Source organism: Lissotriton helveticus, chromosome 8, assembly GCF_964261635.1.
Source record: "Lissotriton helveticus chromosome 8, aLisHel1.1, whole genome shotgun sequence".
Taxonomy (NCBI): Eukaryota; Metazoa; Chordata; class Amphibia; order Caudata; family Salamandridae; genus Lissotriton; species Lissotriton helveticus.
In genome coordinates, this window is record NC_136069.1 from 1578522315 (window position 1) to 1578537519 (window position 15205).

The 15205-nt window shown below is 43.2% G+C and overlaps 1 protein-coding gene across 2 annotated transcripts in view; it reads left to right on the forward strand.

Annotated features, from left to right (window-relative positions):
* Nucleotides 1-15205, forward strand: part of SLCO2B1 (solute carrier organic anion transporter family member 2B1) — a 498318-nt gene that overhangs the window by 222021 nt on the left and 261092 nt on the right. The window contains exons 1-2 of one of the 2 annotated variants that reach the window (XM_078658584.1): nucleotides 5554-5671; nucleotides 7859-8021. In XM_078658584.1, the coding sequence (XP_078514710.1) occupies nucleotides 5669-5671; nucleotides 7859-8021 (166 nt within the window). In that variant the 5' untranslated portion in view covers nucleotides 5554-5668. Of the gene's footprint in view, nucleotides 1-5553; nucleotides 5672-7858; nucleotides 8022-15205 lie in introns of those variants that run through there. The other variant, XM_078658583.1, reaches the window with a different exon arrangement.

Below are 15205 nucleotides of genomic sequence, written 5' to 3' on the forward strand. Positions count from 1 at the left end.
CTTTCCCTCCCACCCGCCCCCTTTCATTTTGCTTCTTTCCCTCCCACCCGCCCCCTTTCATTTTGCGTCTTTCCCTCCCACCTGCCCCCTTTCATTTTGCTTCTTTCCCTCCCACTCGCCCCCTTCCATTGTGCTTCTTTCCTTCCCACCCTCCCCTTCCATGTTGCTTCTTTCCTTCCCACCCTCCCCTTCCATGTTGCTTCTTTCCTTCCCACCCGCCTGATTCCATGTTGCTTTTTACCTCCGAGCAGCCCCCTTCCATGTTGCTTCTTCTCCCACCAGACCCTTACACTGTACTGTCACTGCACTCTACACCTATCCATTTTACACTATGCTACTGCAGCACTGTGCCAATGCACTGTACACCATTGCACTCTGCTCTGCACCACTGCACTCTATGCCTTGGCACTCAATGCCACTGCATCATTGCTCTCTACGTCACTCTATTCTGCACAACTATACTATGCAGTGCTCTATTCTACACCACTGCACTCCAGCCTACTCTACTCTACCTTGCACCACTCCATTCTATGCCACTGCACTGTACATGACTTCCCTCTACCCCTCTCTACTCTATGCCTTAGACTCTAATCCACTGCACTCTATGACACTGCACCCCATGGCACTCCACTCTACTCTATGCCCCTCTACACTACTCACGCTATGCCACTCCCATGTACGCCACTTTATGCCACTCCACACAGTGCCACTCTACCTCACTCCACACATTGCCACTCTGTCACTCTATTCTACATCACTACTTTATGCCACTTTACTTTACGCCCCTCTACTCTACACCACTTAACTCTATGCCACTTCACTCTAACCCATTTCACTTTATGAATGAATAAAGTCAATGATATATACAGCATCTTCACGAATATCTCCAATAAGGTAGCTGAGCTGCATCCCTCTGTAGGGTCCCACAGAAAAAACGAGCTGTGCACATTTACACAGGTTTCCAATGAGCTAGTGGAAAAACTCATTCAGGATATCAAATCTGGATCACCACTGGATCCATGTCCCCCGGCAGTTCTGAAAAGCATTGCAGGGGAGGTAAGCCCATTTTTAACTAACATTTTTAACAATATGTTTTTATCGGGAATTTTTCCCACCGTCTGGAAGGACGCAATCATTCTTCCTTTGCTAAAAAAAGCTTAATTTAGATCCGTCCACTACTAGCAATTATCGACCGATTGCAAGGCTTCCTTTTCCCGCCAAGATGGTTGAGAAAATGATGAGTAGCTAACTCACGCAATTCATCCAGGAGAATGAATTACTTGACCCTTCCCAGTTCGGTTTCCGCTCGGGATATAGTACAGAGACAGCTCTCATCAAGGCCACTGAGGAGATCAGGGCAGTGATGGATAAGGGTGGTGCCGCTGTCCTGATTCTCCTCCATCTATTCGCGGCCTTTGATACCGTGCATCATGACATCTTACTTGCACGTCTTGAACTTCTGGGGATCAGGGACCTTTCCCTTTCATTACTGTCTGCCTTTTTGAAGAACAGAAGGCAGAGAGTTTCCCTCGATCACTATCAAGCAACCCCCTATATACTACCTTGCGGGGTCCCCCAGGGCTTGTCGTTGAGCCCCACGTTGTTCAACGTCTGTCTCTGAACTCGCACCTCTAATACATCAGTTTGGCTTCAAAGTGACATCTTATGCCGACGATACTCAGATCGTCGTTGCGGTTTATAAAAACACTTTGGGGCAAATTTATGAAGGCCTTGCGCCTCCTTGCGCCGCAATTGCGTCACTTAATGTGACGCAACGGCGGCGCAAACAATGCGCCCTATTTACAACGTGACGCATCTAGGAGATGCGTCACGTTGGAAAGCCCTGCGCCATAAGGAGGCGTTCCTGCGCAGGGGGGGGGGCGTTCCTGCGCAGGAACGCCTCCTAAAAGTGGCTGAGTGAAATCTATGAGATTTCACTCAGTCACTTTCTACGTCAATTCCTTACGCCTGCTTGAAGCAGGCGTAAGGGTGACGCACAATGCATTGAAAAGGTGGCCCCTGTGCATTGCAGGAGTCATGTCGCACTTGCGACATGACTCCTGCAATGCGCCGCCCGTGCGCCGAGAGATGCGTCACGCATCTTCACTGCCTTGCACCATGGTGCGCCGCATTGTAAATGCGGCGCACCATGGGTGGCGGAGCAGTGGCGCACTGTGGCGCACATTAACTGGCGCATCCCTGGGGATGCGCCAGTTAATATAAATCTGCCCCAGCATCCCCAGCAGTACAGTTTCAATGCTGCATGAGGGAAATCAGTCTCTGGATGGGAAGACGCTGTTTAAAGCTCATTTCGGATAAGATCGAAGTGGTTATCTTCGGCAACTTACAGCCAAAATGGGATGGGCTATGGTGGCCGGCTGAGCTGGGACAAACGCCTGAACCAGTGGTGAAGGCTAAAAATCTTGGAGTTCTGATAGATAAAGGTCTCACATTAAATTAACGCCATAGTTTCAGCTTCTTTCTACCTGCTGAAGAAACTTAAAAAGGTCCTACCATTTATTCCTCAGGATCTTAGGTAAACAGTGGTGACTACCTTGGTGTTGCCCAAGCTGGACTACTGTAACAGTTTATATCTTGGGTTACAGAAACAACATTTTAAGAAGCTCCAGATGGTAGAGAATGCTGCAGCCAGGCTACTATTGAAAATCCCTAAGTATCAATCGATTAGAGAAGAGATACGGAATCTCCACTGGCTGCCTGTGGTGCAACGTTCCAAATTTAAAGCACTTTGCCTTGCCCATAAATCCTTGAATGTTGCAGGACAGGTACCTTTGAAACCTCTTTTCTCATGGTACCACCCGGGTAGGCAGTTAAGATCAACAGGCAGTTAAGATCAACAAATGCCAGATTAATGCTGGTACCCAAGATCCGTACTGCTAGCTGGGGAGGCCGGAGTACGGCCTATTGTGTAGCAAAACTCTGGAATGCTCTTCCTGCATCTTTGAGAGGGCTGAACTCCCTATCCTCCTTTAGGAAACAATTAAAAACCTGTTTTTTTTCAAACTAATCACACTATTCTCCGTGGTCTCAGGTACTACTCTGGTCTAGCGCCAAGACACCTCCGAGTATTTGCGTGCTCTATAAAGCTCACGAACATTGACAACATTAACATTTATGCAACTCTAATCTACGCCACTCTACTCGACACCACTCTACGCCATGCCATACTACTCTGTTCCACTACACGCCACTCTAGTCTACCCCTCTCCACCCTATGCCGCCTTACTCCCCTCTACCCCACTCCACTCTATGCCAGTGCACTTTTCACCACTCTTCTGGATGCCAGTCTATTCATCTCTACGCCACTCCACTCATTGCCATTCCACTTTATGCCACTACTTTATTGTGCGCTACTGTATGCCACTCAACTCTACACCACTCTACTGTGCGCCTCTGTACGCCACTTCACTCTACATTACTTGATGCTATGCCACTTCGATCCACTCCACAAAACTCCACTCTGCTACATTCTACTCTACTCCACTCCCCTCTAGGCCACTCTACACTATTCTAAGCCATGCCACTCCACGCACGATGCTATACAACATAGCTGAAAGACATTGGCAAAGCCAGTAACTCTTGCATAGGCGAAACCTATTGGCTTTGTCAATGCTTGTTTCATGCACTTGGGTAGGTTTGGACATGCTGTCGTTGACTTCTGGATTCTTCAAGTTGAGAGTTTCTCTCACTTCTGCCGGACTTCTAGCAATTTTTTGTTTGTTCTCTAAGGGCCTGATAACGATCATGGCGGTCTTACCACTTTTCTTCTGCAGTGGCAGTCCCAAGTACTCCGAGTCAAAGGTCTCTTACCCGCCACATCACTATGTCACCACTGGCCCAGCAGAGGCGTTTCTGATAGCGGGGAATACTTTTTCATATGCGTTGATGCAGGTGTTTACATTTTGAGTAAACAAGTTTAACTTGTTCTCTCTAAACGCTTCGAAACTGTGGAACGCACTCCCTCTCCATCTCCGGTCCAACTCGAATCTGCTCTCCTTCCGCAAACAACTTAAAACGCTTCTGTTTGCAAGGTCTATTGAGTCCTAATCTCTCACACTGCCCAGCTCTATCTACTTGCTCAGCGCTTGGACGCCCATTGGGCAGCAATCGCGCTTTATAAATCTATTTTCAATTCAATTCAATTAACATGCACCCATATGCATTACGTGCAAAAATACCTTGTACCAGTACTTTTCCATTGCTGGAGTCTGGACCATATGTACCCAGTTCAGTCGATTGGAGACGTCTTCGAAACAGACTTACCTGGATTTCGGTGCCAACTGGGTCATTTTCTTCAGGGTCAAGTTGGTGCTGTGAAGGGAGGCCCTGGATGAAGCGATCCATGTCGGAGACTGAAGAGAAAAGAAGGAAATGGGTGATTTCGCACCCCATTTCCCTTGATTTCGCCGACTCGAAGTAAGTGATCTCCCCGCCACAGTCGGCTCGGCGAAAAGGCACTTCAGAATCCAGACGACAGCTGCTTTTAACCCCTGCTGTCATCCAGGGGGTCTGCGAATGGCTTGTCAGACTCCGGCAGTCTTTTCTTCCGCAACCTGCCAACATCATAATACAGCGGGCTGACTGCCACCTATGTGGGCTGGGAATCGGACGCAATTTTGATGGCATGACCATTTCTCTCAAAATCGTAATCAGCCGCTCAGTGCACTGGGAAGACCAATCTGTGGGAATTTTCTCTTGATGTAGATAGGCAATAACCTCTACGTACTTCCTGCCCCTCGCTATTGTGAAGGGTGAAATGTCTTGGTATTGGCCTTTTATCACCTCTAAATTCTGTCTGGTTATTTTGCCTGGCTGCCAAAAGCACCACTTCCTTCTTTTAAAGAAGCGAATCCTTGTTAAGACGTCTGATGGCAATTTTGTTTCACTGTTGAGATGAAGAAAAGACTTGGATTTATTTTATTATTTCTTAACCATCAGGAGCATCTAGAATGTATTGAAAGTGATCTTGGACATAGCTTTCCAATTCGGAAGTACTTATTTCGTTCCCACGCCTCTGATTTGAACATTATTCTGGCGGTAATTATTTTTGCCATCATACCGTTTAAATAGTATCACCTGTTGGCGGGGTTCGGTAGCATCAACTTGACAGTTTGTAATGTTCATGCACTTGTTGCACCTGGCTTGTTTCCAGATGATCTATCCTCATTTCATCTTTTTCCAATAAATTATCTTGCACTGTCCATGCTTTTCCAAAATGTGATCGCAGGGTGGAAGCGTCTTGTTTGAATATTTGCAACTCATGTTTTTATATTGCCTTTGGTGGAAGGTAGCTGCAAGTCCATTAAAACTACAGAAGGCTCGCTTGCGGTCTTTGCATTCTGATTATCAACTTTATCAGTTACCTCTAGATTGTTTTTAAAGTAGATTTCTGAGTTTTCTGAGGTGTTGGGGCTGTAGAGTCGCCGCTCTAGTTGTTCACGCTACGTAGTGACGTAGCGTGAACGGCGGCCATCTTAGGATCGCGAGTCTCCAGGAGCGCGATCAGTCGGGCGCCGGAGCAGTGTGCTGACAACACACTCGGCGCTCTGTGTGCCATTTATTAATAATAAATACTCAATTTACAACCCCAAAGGTCTCTGTCCCATATATATAAAAAGCATCTTTACAGAGGCCATGCGGTCAGGCTATGGTAGGCAGCCTCGGGTGTGCAGCACGCTGCAGTTTCTTTGTCTCTTCTTCACTTTATTGGCGAGCATGAGACAAGCCTGCATTGCTTGTTAGAATACAGGAATTACTGCAGTCTTCGTAGGGGCTAGTTGCAGGATTATTTTACAGAGGAGCCTAACAACTGCATCCTTCAGACCAGCCTCACTGTCCCTGATGCCTCAATATATACAGATGACTCTAGTAGGGGGCGTGGCATCGGCCCTCGCCACGTTCCCCATTCCACCTACTTCCTCACACTCACGACCCAAGCAGCCGCCGCCCAGGAACGGACATTCCAGTGTTATGCGGGTCTGAGTCCATTGCAGAGTGAAGGCAACACCTCCAGCCCTCTCCCCTGGAAATCTATGTGCAGGGTCACTGGAATCATGCGGCAGGAGGGGGCCAAATTATGCGGCAGTGTTGAGTCAATTATGCGTCAAGAAAAGGCTAATTATGTTTCATAATGCGGCACATTTTGTAATAGTATTCCTTCATTATTTTATCGTTTTTAAACTTGGTAACACTGTATGGACTTTGGTTGCATCACATTAGTACCATTTTAACACTCCAATATAGAAAAGTGACCGGTCCAGATTCGCAGAGAGCCTTCCTCTGCTCAGCAACAGGGCACTACAATTTTAGTAACTTTTGGACCGTTTAGGCTAGAAACTTTTTTTTTTCACATCTGTAGATTATGTGGCAGATGATGGATTATGTGGCAAATCTATAACTATGCAAAAATCGCTGCATCCCCACAGTCGCATAATTCCAGTGTCCCTGACTCCGTGCTTAATTTGTAAAATAAGTGCCATGGTTCTGACCATGAGGCCACTGCAGCTTGTACCACCCATCGCCCCTGTCATCGCTGCCAAAACAACTACTATCAGCCAGATTCATCAACGGAAAATCGGCTCACAAAGGGCCAGATTCTGAGAATCTGGCCCTTTGCGAGCGCAATTTTTACATTTGGGATTCATCATCCCAAATGCAAAAATCGCAATTTTTGAAATCGCTAAATTGCGAAGAATTGCATTTAAGGAATCTCTATTTGAGATTCCTTAAATGCAATTCATGAACCATTTTAGAATTGCGAATTCACAATTTTTGGCCGCTATTTACCCCGAAGTCTGACTTCGTGGTAAATAGCGAAAACTTAGAAAAATGCACTTTAGTGCATTTTTCTAAGTTGTATGTTACACACACACATGTCCTTTGGACATGTGTGTGTGCAACACCAGTGTAAAACACCATTTATGGGGTGCTACAGGGTGTCCTTTGGACACCCTGGCACCCTTGAAATCGCATCCTTATTTGCGATTAGCAAATTGCTAATTTGCTAATCACAAATAAGGAAGCTGTAGAAATCGCAAATAATATTGCGATTTCTACATGAATCCCGTTTTGCGAGTCTTTAATAGCGATTCCTTAATAATCGCTATTAGGGCTCGCAAAACAGGACAATGATAAATCTGGGGGTATATCTCTCACTGCAAGTGTGACAGTTCGGATTATTCCAGGTCCCCAAAGCTAAAGGAATGACTGGGGAGGCAGGTATTTGTAATTTTTAATGTATATTGTATTCATACACAACCGTTTTTCCGCTCATCTCTAAATGCGATGAGCTGCGCAACCATGTGTATCAGACTGTCATAAGTGTGTTGTTGACAATTTAGTGCCGGTGCAGAGCACCAGAAAGCAATTAAGGGCCAGTGCTTAGCACCGGAAACCACGGGCTGAAAGTAAGGTCTGCCCTGACTGTCTCCACCCAGCTCTTTGACCATGAGGGCAGAAACTACACAAATGACTAAAATTTAAAAAGCAGTCTTGATAGTTGTGGTGGTAAGTGTGCTACAGTGCACATGTATCAACGTTTGGAATCACTTGTTCATGCTCCAAAGTATGTCTGTCTGTCTGTCTGTCCATCAATCCATGGTGAATATGCTACACAATTGAAGTGACTTATAAACATGATGACCCAATATGTGGACCTGGCAAAAAAAACTGGTGTGCATTCCTCAGCCCAAATTGGAGAAGTGCAAGAAATAACCACTATAGAAACCACAGTTTTGATTTGTTGCAAAAACTGTTAACGTTTAGAGCATTGAACGAGGTATAGACATAAAACTGCACTTGTTTTACGAAGTAACCACGTGGCCATTTTCTTTTTCAGATTGGAAATGTGGTCCTAATTGTCTTCGTCAGTTACTTCGGAAGCAGAGTCCACAGGCCTCGCGTGATTGGTTGTGGCGCTTTGCTAGTCTGTATTGCTGGATTTACCATGTCTCTTCCTCACTTTATGGTTGGACCATATGAATACGACCAGTCGATTGCCAGTAAGTAATCACTCTGGCCACCTATCTTTTGAAATACATGTTTTTGACATTACTGTCGTAACAGGATTCCAGACACCTACGACCCTATACATCAATCCATTGTGCAGCTGATGTAAACTTACAAGTGCCATGGCTTGTGTTGCATGCTTACATTAACGTTAAGTATTCACTAAATAAATAATAACTAGTAATTTACATGTGTGTAATTTTGCACCAGTATATTTGCTCACTGAGACAGGGATAGGGCAACGCTGGTCCTGGTAACCTATTTGATTATTTTATTTATTTAGCAGGTTTCTATAGTGTACGTATAGAAGTGCTTTACAAGCTAACAATAACAGTAACACAAGGTTTTACACAGAACTGGTAAATGATACCATGGAAGAAAAGGGGCACTTACATACGAGGTACTGGGCCAAACACTATGTAGAAGCAAATCATTCTGGGACTGGTATTGAAGTGGTAAAGGCGGATGGGGAAAGGTGGGAGAAAGGGAGGAGACTGGGAGAGGTAAGACGGTAAGGTTGAAGGTAGGAGAGAGGGTAGGGAATGAGGATGAGTAGGGTTAAACAAATGTAATTGACAGTGAAGGTTATTGAATACCTATTTAGTTTGAATTTGAATACCCTCAAAACTTTGAAAGGGCTATTTTTACCCTTAGTGCAGTCAGGGATTTACTGGATCCAATGATGGGAGCAAATCCCTGCTCAACCATTCCCTTATCCCTGACTGGTTGGGTGCATGGAGGATGTTGTTTCCCCATAGAGAAAGAGAAACAAAGGGTCGATTTTGCAAATGCGGTTTTGTGAGAAAAAAAATGTACACTGTGTAAATGCACATTAGCATGAGTAGATGCTTACGTAGGAGGCTACTTCTGGGGAGCTGTTACTGTTGCTACTTTTGCAAAAAGCATTTTTACTGAAGGCATCAAAATAACTCACTGTAATGTAACTTGTATGCTAATACTTTCTAAAGTCTGGCATGTTTCCCTCAGAAACTAAGTTTATGCGTATGTGTCTATGCTTGATAAACATTTCAAGTTGATGCACTTGGCTAAAAATCAATTTAGCAGAAGATTAGATGTTTCAGAGAGTACAGATTGTTTGGCTGTAGAGTTGGACTGTATTAGCGAATTCCTCCCTCACCAGGCCCTCTCACACAGAATCTTCATGAGACGAGCATTGGCAAGCCACTGGGACTGGCGTTGTACACCAGTTTTTAGGCAATTCTTGTTTTGTTTTGACATGGCTTTAGCAAAACCTTGTTTGGAAAGCTGCCAGGCATCTGTCAATCAAAACAAAAACACAATGATTAAAGGCAAACCTTTTTTGGTCTCAAAAAAGCACACATAACCATAGCATTCCCAGGCACTAAAGGGACTACGGTGTGTGTAGATTTGCCGCTAACTCATAGTAAAGTCAGCAAATTACTGAAATGGGGTGATGTGATGTCCCTTAATGTGTGCTTAAGTGGGTTGGATAAAAATGTGAATGACACACACACAGACAATTGGGTGAAATGTGGCTGGATACCCCTCTAAGTAACTGTATCATGCACATCATATTCGTACAATCAAACGTAGTTGGTGAACACAGACTTAAAAATCATTGTGCCGTTCGCTGAGAGCCACTTGCCTTTAAGGAAACAAAAGCCAGAAATGAAAGAAAGAAAGAAGGAAGGAAAGAAAAGAAAAAATGAGGAAAGAAAGAAGGAATAAAAGACTTATATAAGGATAAATAGACCGGCAGAATGAAGGAAGGACAGAAAGCAAGCAAGAAGGAATGAAAGCAGGCAAGAAGGCCTGAAAGCAGGAAAGAAAAAGAGGGAAACAAACAAAGAAAGCACACAATGAGAAAAGAAAGAAGGGAAGACAGGATGGAAGAAGGAAAGAAAGAATGAAATCAAGAAAGAACGAATAAAAGAAAGCAAGCAAGAAAGTATAAAGAATGGAAAGCAAGTAGATTGAAAGCAAGAAAGAAAGGAGGCATGAGAGATGAAAAGAGGAAAGAAGGAATGAAACAAGGAAGAATGGAGGGAAAAGGAGAACGAAAGCAAGAAAGATGGAAAGAAAGAAGCATGATAATTAAGAAAGGAGGAAAGAGTAAAAAGAATGAAGGAATAAGAGGAAAGAAGTAATGGAAGAATTTATCAAAAAAGCTAGGCAGGATAGAAGGAATGAAAAATGGAGTGAAAAGAGAGAAATCAAAGAAGGGATGAAATTATGGAAAAAATAAAAGAAGGAAAGAAGTGAAAGAAAGAAGAAAACATAAACAAAGGAAACAAATAAGAAAAGCAAAAAAACCATTAAAAAATGGTAATAAGTGCTGCAAATGTAACATGATAAAGTCTGGTTTTCGTCCTCGGAAAAGCTTATATATGAACCATTGGTAAAATTGAACCCAGGAAAATGTGGGCGGAAGAATTGTCTGTTCATGATTTCACGTATATAATATTGAAGCTGTTGACATCGTAATACTCAAAAGATTGAAATGAGTGCAATCTGTTATGCTATGAAATACCAGCAATTATATAAAGGACATTCAAAAAAGAACTTACAACTTACATTAGCAGGAAACACACATTGAGAATGCGTGAAATAGGGCCATTGCTAACATCTGGTTTAAGGCGTCCTGCTGTTAAATAACTCTAAACACATAGAGAACATCAAAGTAATACATTAAAAACAAAAACATTAGCACAGAAGGGAACTTGGTTGTGTGTGGATGTGCTCCTTGGGAAAGGGCAAAACCGCCGTTACCCAAAGTGCAATTATCCAGTGGCTGAAGTGGACTGACCCCCCTGTCACATGCTGTAGTGGGCGGAAGCAAAATGTGAATGACACACCAACAGACCAATGGATGAAGAAAGCTCGCTGAAAGCACCTTTTAACAAGAATATTGTACATATATATTTTTAAGAAATCAAAAGTTCTTGACTAATGCCTGACCTAAAAATAATAGACAGCAAAGTCAAAGCTGATGCAACCTAGAACATGGGATTTAAAATCAGCCACAAACATTATATTTTCGAACTGAAAATTGGAGATTCACATCCAAGGTAAAAGGAAAGACCATTAGTCCACTGATGACCTGCTGTCTTGGTGCCAGTAAACTCAGAGTAAGCATTCTGGGGAGGCTGCGTAAGCGCTGGTTCATGTGTGGTGAACTCTATTAAAGTATTACACATTGGCAGCACTGGTGTAAAAGCTTCACAATCAATCTCACATTACCTCTGCACCAAATGCACAGTCAGCATGCTGATATCTTGGTAACATTTCTATTTTATGGAATGTCCCCTAATCCTGCAAATCCAAAGTGCTGCACTCTCCCTGCCCATTGGACAAACTAACATGAGCAGGTGTACTAGTATTTTCCTGACCGTAGTTAGCACTCCTGGGTTATAATATGGAAAAAGGTTTGTATCCTTTCATTGTGCGAGAACATAACTATATCACACTCTCAGAAAGTCCCTCCTTCAGAGTGATACCCACCATTTCTTGCTAACTGGTATTATTGGTCTTTGAACTCTGCATGACTGCTGGCCAGCCCTCAGGGCATGTTAAATATCGTATACTTGTAAAGCGCACAGCTGCCCCAGCAAAGGGGCGTCCCGGCGCTGTATACCGCTGGGGAACCCGTCCTGGCTTTCCCTGTGGGATGGTCCCTACTGGGAATCCCCAAGGTGGAGCCAGGCAACCCCGGCGTTGATGGGGCCGTTGTGAAGATTAGGCAAGCTAATGCCCAGAGTTGCAGAGTGGGACCCCAGGTTAGAGTAGGCACCGAGGCGAGAATTGTCGAGTCCCTGACCCTGGTCCACGACTCTGCCGCGTCGGGAATTGAACCCTGGTCCCGGGCCGACTTCTGCTCCTGGGTCTGCTGCCTCTAACCAGTGAGCCACACCACTCCACATGTGCAATGGCTCAATAAAAATGGTAAGATTGGCTAATTCCTAAATGGCATGTGTAACTTGCCATTAAGGCCATAGTGTATGGATGTAGGAAATGCATGGCAAGGAAGTTAAATATCACCTGTCAGCAAAAGCACTTATATTGTCATCCACACAAGTAATTTGGAAAACATGGCCTAAGCCCTATATGTGCAGCCTGACTGCTGCAGTGTTAATATCTGCAGACAGACCTTCCAAAGTTAACCATTTATGGAGGGAGGGAACCCTATTTTAAACATTAAGTCCCCTTTATGTAGGCCTTGTAGACCACATGGTAGGAGGCCTAATATTTAAAAGTGGAACATGTAAGATTTTTAGGATGGCAAATTCCAACAGTGACTAGCATCCAAAAGCTATTTTCACATTATAGGGATGTCGCTGTACAAGTGGAGAGCAAATAAATTGCTCCACAATTGTCCAATCACTCTGTATTTATCAATGTTTTGCTCCCCAAGACAATTAAACCAAGAGCCACTGTCCGAATACTTATGCTTACTTGATACTTTGATGCTTCATGGTGTCCTAATAAACAGTTGTTCTACAGTGGTGTGCAGTACAGTCATTAACTCATTCCGGATGTGCTGCTTACTACGTACAATCACCTGCTTCGAATTGGTATAGAACTAGCATTTGAAACCCTTTCGTACCACAAATGGCATTGCCGCTTTAACTAATTACCAGATGAAAGGATATGAGAGCTCAGTTCCATCTACAAACAATATATCTAGCTGACACTATGGAAAATTCAACCTCTACACTAGATTGGCAAAATGTGGTTAGAAGTATGAATGGTACAAGTTATGTCAGAGTATTTAAACACTCTCTGATTCCCTTTCTAATGACACAAGGAGTTGACTAATCTTTCATCTTAGTTAATTACCTTGATGTTCAATGCACCCAACCACCACAACGGGGTGAGAAGGGCCTTGACGTCTCTGCTACTCTGCCTACTGGGATGATATAACATATGATAATACACACTTTAGATCCAAGTCTATGAAACGAATGACACAAAGAAGCACCCATACGTGTGATGCTACAAAGAAACCCAGTTATTGTTGCCCTTTTTAATGGTGATGACTTTACCAATCTTGGAAGGTTGGTAGCTATAGTGTAAACTGCTGTACTTTGAACTCTTGACCTTGACCACTGTTTGTGTTGTTACGCTGAGCCATCTCCCTGGTTTAGTCATTAGAGCACGGAGGGGTTGTACCTCTTACTTGAGTAACTAGCCATTAGATTGATACCTACGTTGAGTATGTTCATTCGGTTTGATGATTAACCCTCCGGTATATAATGTATCCGAGATACACGAGCTGTTCAGTATCATTTTATAAGGAGCACAAATCTGCATTGTTGAATGAAATGTGAGTGGTTGGTGGACCAGATGAGAATCCGAAGACACTGAGTTCTGTTCATATATTGACCAAGAGCAGAAGCACCAATCAGCATGAGAGTTGGGCTGCAAAGAGAAAATGGAAGTTAACAAGCGCTGATGACCGCTTCCGAAAAGTGGACGCTACACTGAGAAATAAGACTGCTCAATCAATTACATGCATATGTCCCTTGAATAACAGAATGTGACAAGTATGATGGGTGACCGTACTTTGAGGTGTAAAATAGTGTGCAATTAATCCAAGGGAGATGGAAGGATTCACCCAAACAGACAATAGAAAGACAGTGAGACTTAAATTTTACTTGTGATTGACAATATCTGAGGCAATGACTAAGGGATCCTTACCCACCGAAATTGATGGCTTAAGGAGGCTGACCCAAAGCCTATAATATGAGTATATTATATATGCTTAAAAAAGGTTTACTCCAGACATAAAATGAGTAATTGTGTATGAGGAACTATTTTACCAAGAAGTATATAATGTTTTATTTACTGCTTCACACCAACTTGTTAGCTGCAACTGGTGTGTCAATGTATCCAACTTGAAAGAATGAGAAGCAGAGTTGCCTTCTCTTGAATATTATCTCCATGACCCGGGTATGGAACCTGAGGTCATCTGCAATGCTTAATTCATTGAGCTATCTCTCTACCTGTCAAATAGGTCATTAGGCCCTCTGGCAAAATTCAATTTACAAACTGCAATTTCCCATCATGTACAGTTAAAAACTGTGACAGAGGAGTTTGCTAATCACAAAACTTCACAAGTGCCTCAATCTTGACATGATCTGACAACCTAAACATGTTGTGCCAAAACATTGGCCCTAAATTGTCATTCCATTTTACGACCGGTAAGGCTCCGATTCATAAAATCAGAGTCTCTCCAACCACAATATTTTTTTTTAATTTACCATGCCAGTTAGCGATTCATTATTAAATTACTAAATATTACTGAATCGATAATTGGTTTTGGGAATGAACACTGAATTATTATTTGGAAGGAGGAAGCTAAGGGGGTCCCTTCAAAATATGAATTTCTTTAGGGATGTATTAATGATTTGTAGCCGAAATCCAGTCACAAAACATTAATATTTTACCAATTCCCCAAAGCATGTGATGATGGGACCCCTTCCCTTTTATTAAGTTCTACAAAACGTTTTTAAGAGCAGGCAGTGGTCCGTGCTGCTGGCTCATAAAAAAGGTTTGTGTATTTTTTTTTTTTTTAATGCATCCCGTTTTCCTTTATGTAAAACACAATGCTTTAGAAATCAGACACTGTGGTCTGCTGATCCCAGAAGGCTACCATGCCTGTCATTACAGTCAATCGTATTGGATCTCAATGTATGACCAACCTCATGCGTATTGATGAGCTAGGTGGAATTGTGACACACTATGCATCGGTATTTTGAGAGCCAGCCTATTAATACTTAGGTTGGTTTCTCAAAATGCCAATGGATTCGTTAGAAGGCACTGTGCACGTTGTGACCACTTCTAACAAATCTGTACATTCCATTTAAGGAATTCCAAATTGTACATTATGTGTCGCAATTTACAATACCTTAAATTGAATTTGTACATAAGGCCTGTAGACTCTAAAATACCACCCTGCAACAATATAGATTCCAAGATATCGACTTTCACAATGTCAAGGTAAGTAGATCCGGCACTAGAATAGTGAATCTGAAACCACCATATATTCTTATTTTGACAATATTTGGAGCCTACATTTTGGGCCTCAGCCCTTGTCCGCACTACCTTCAATAGTCCGTGATGAACAAAAGCATGCTGAAGTGGACTTGGGTTTCCCTGGGCTTTGTTAATGTTGCAGAGTATCTCCCTTCTGGAT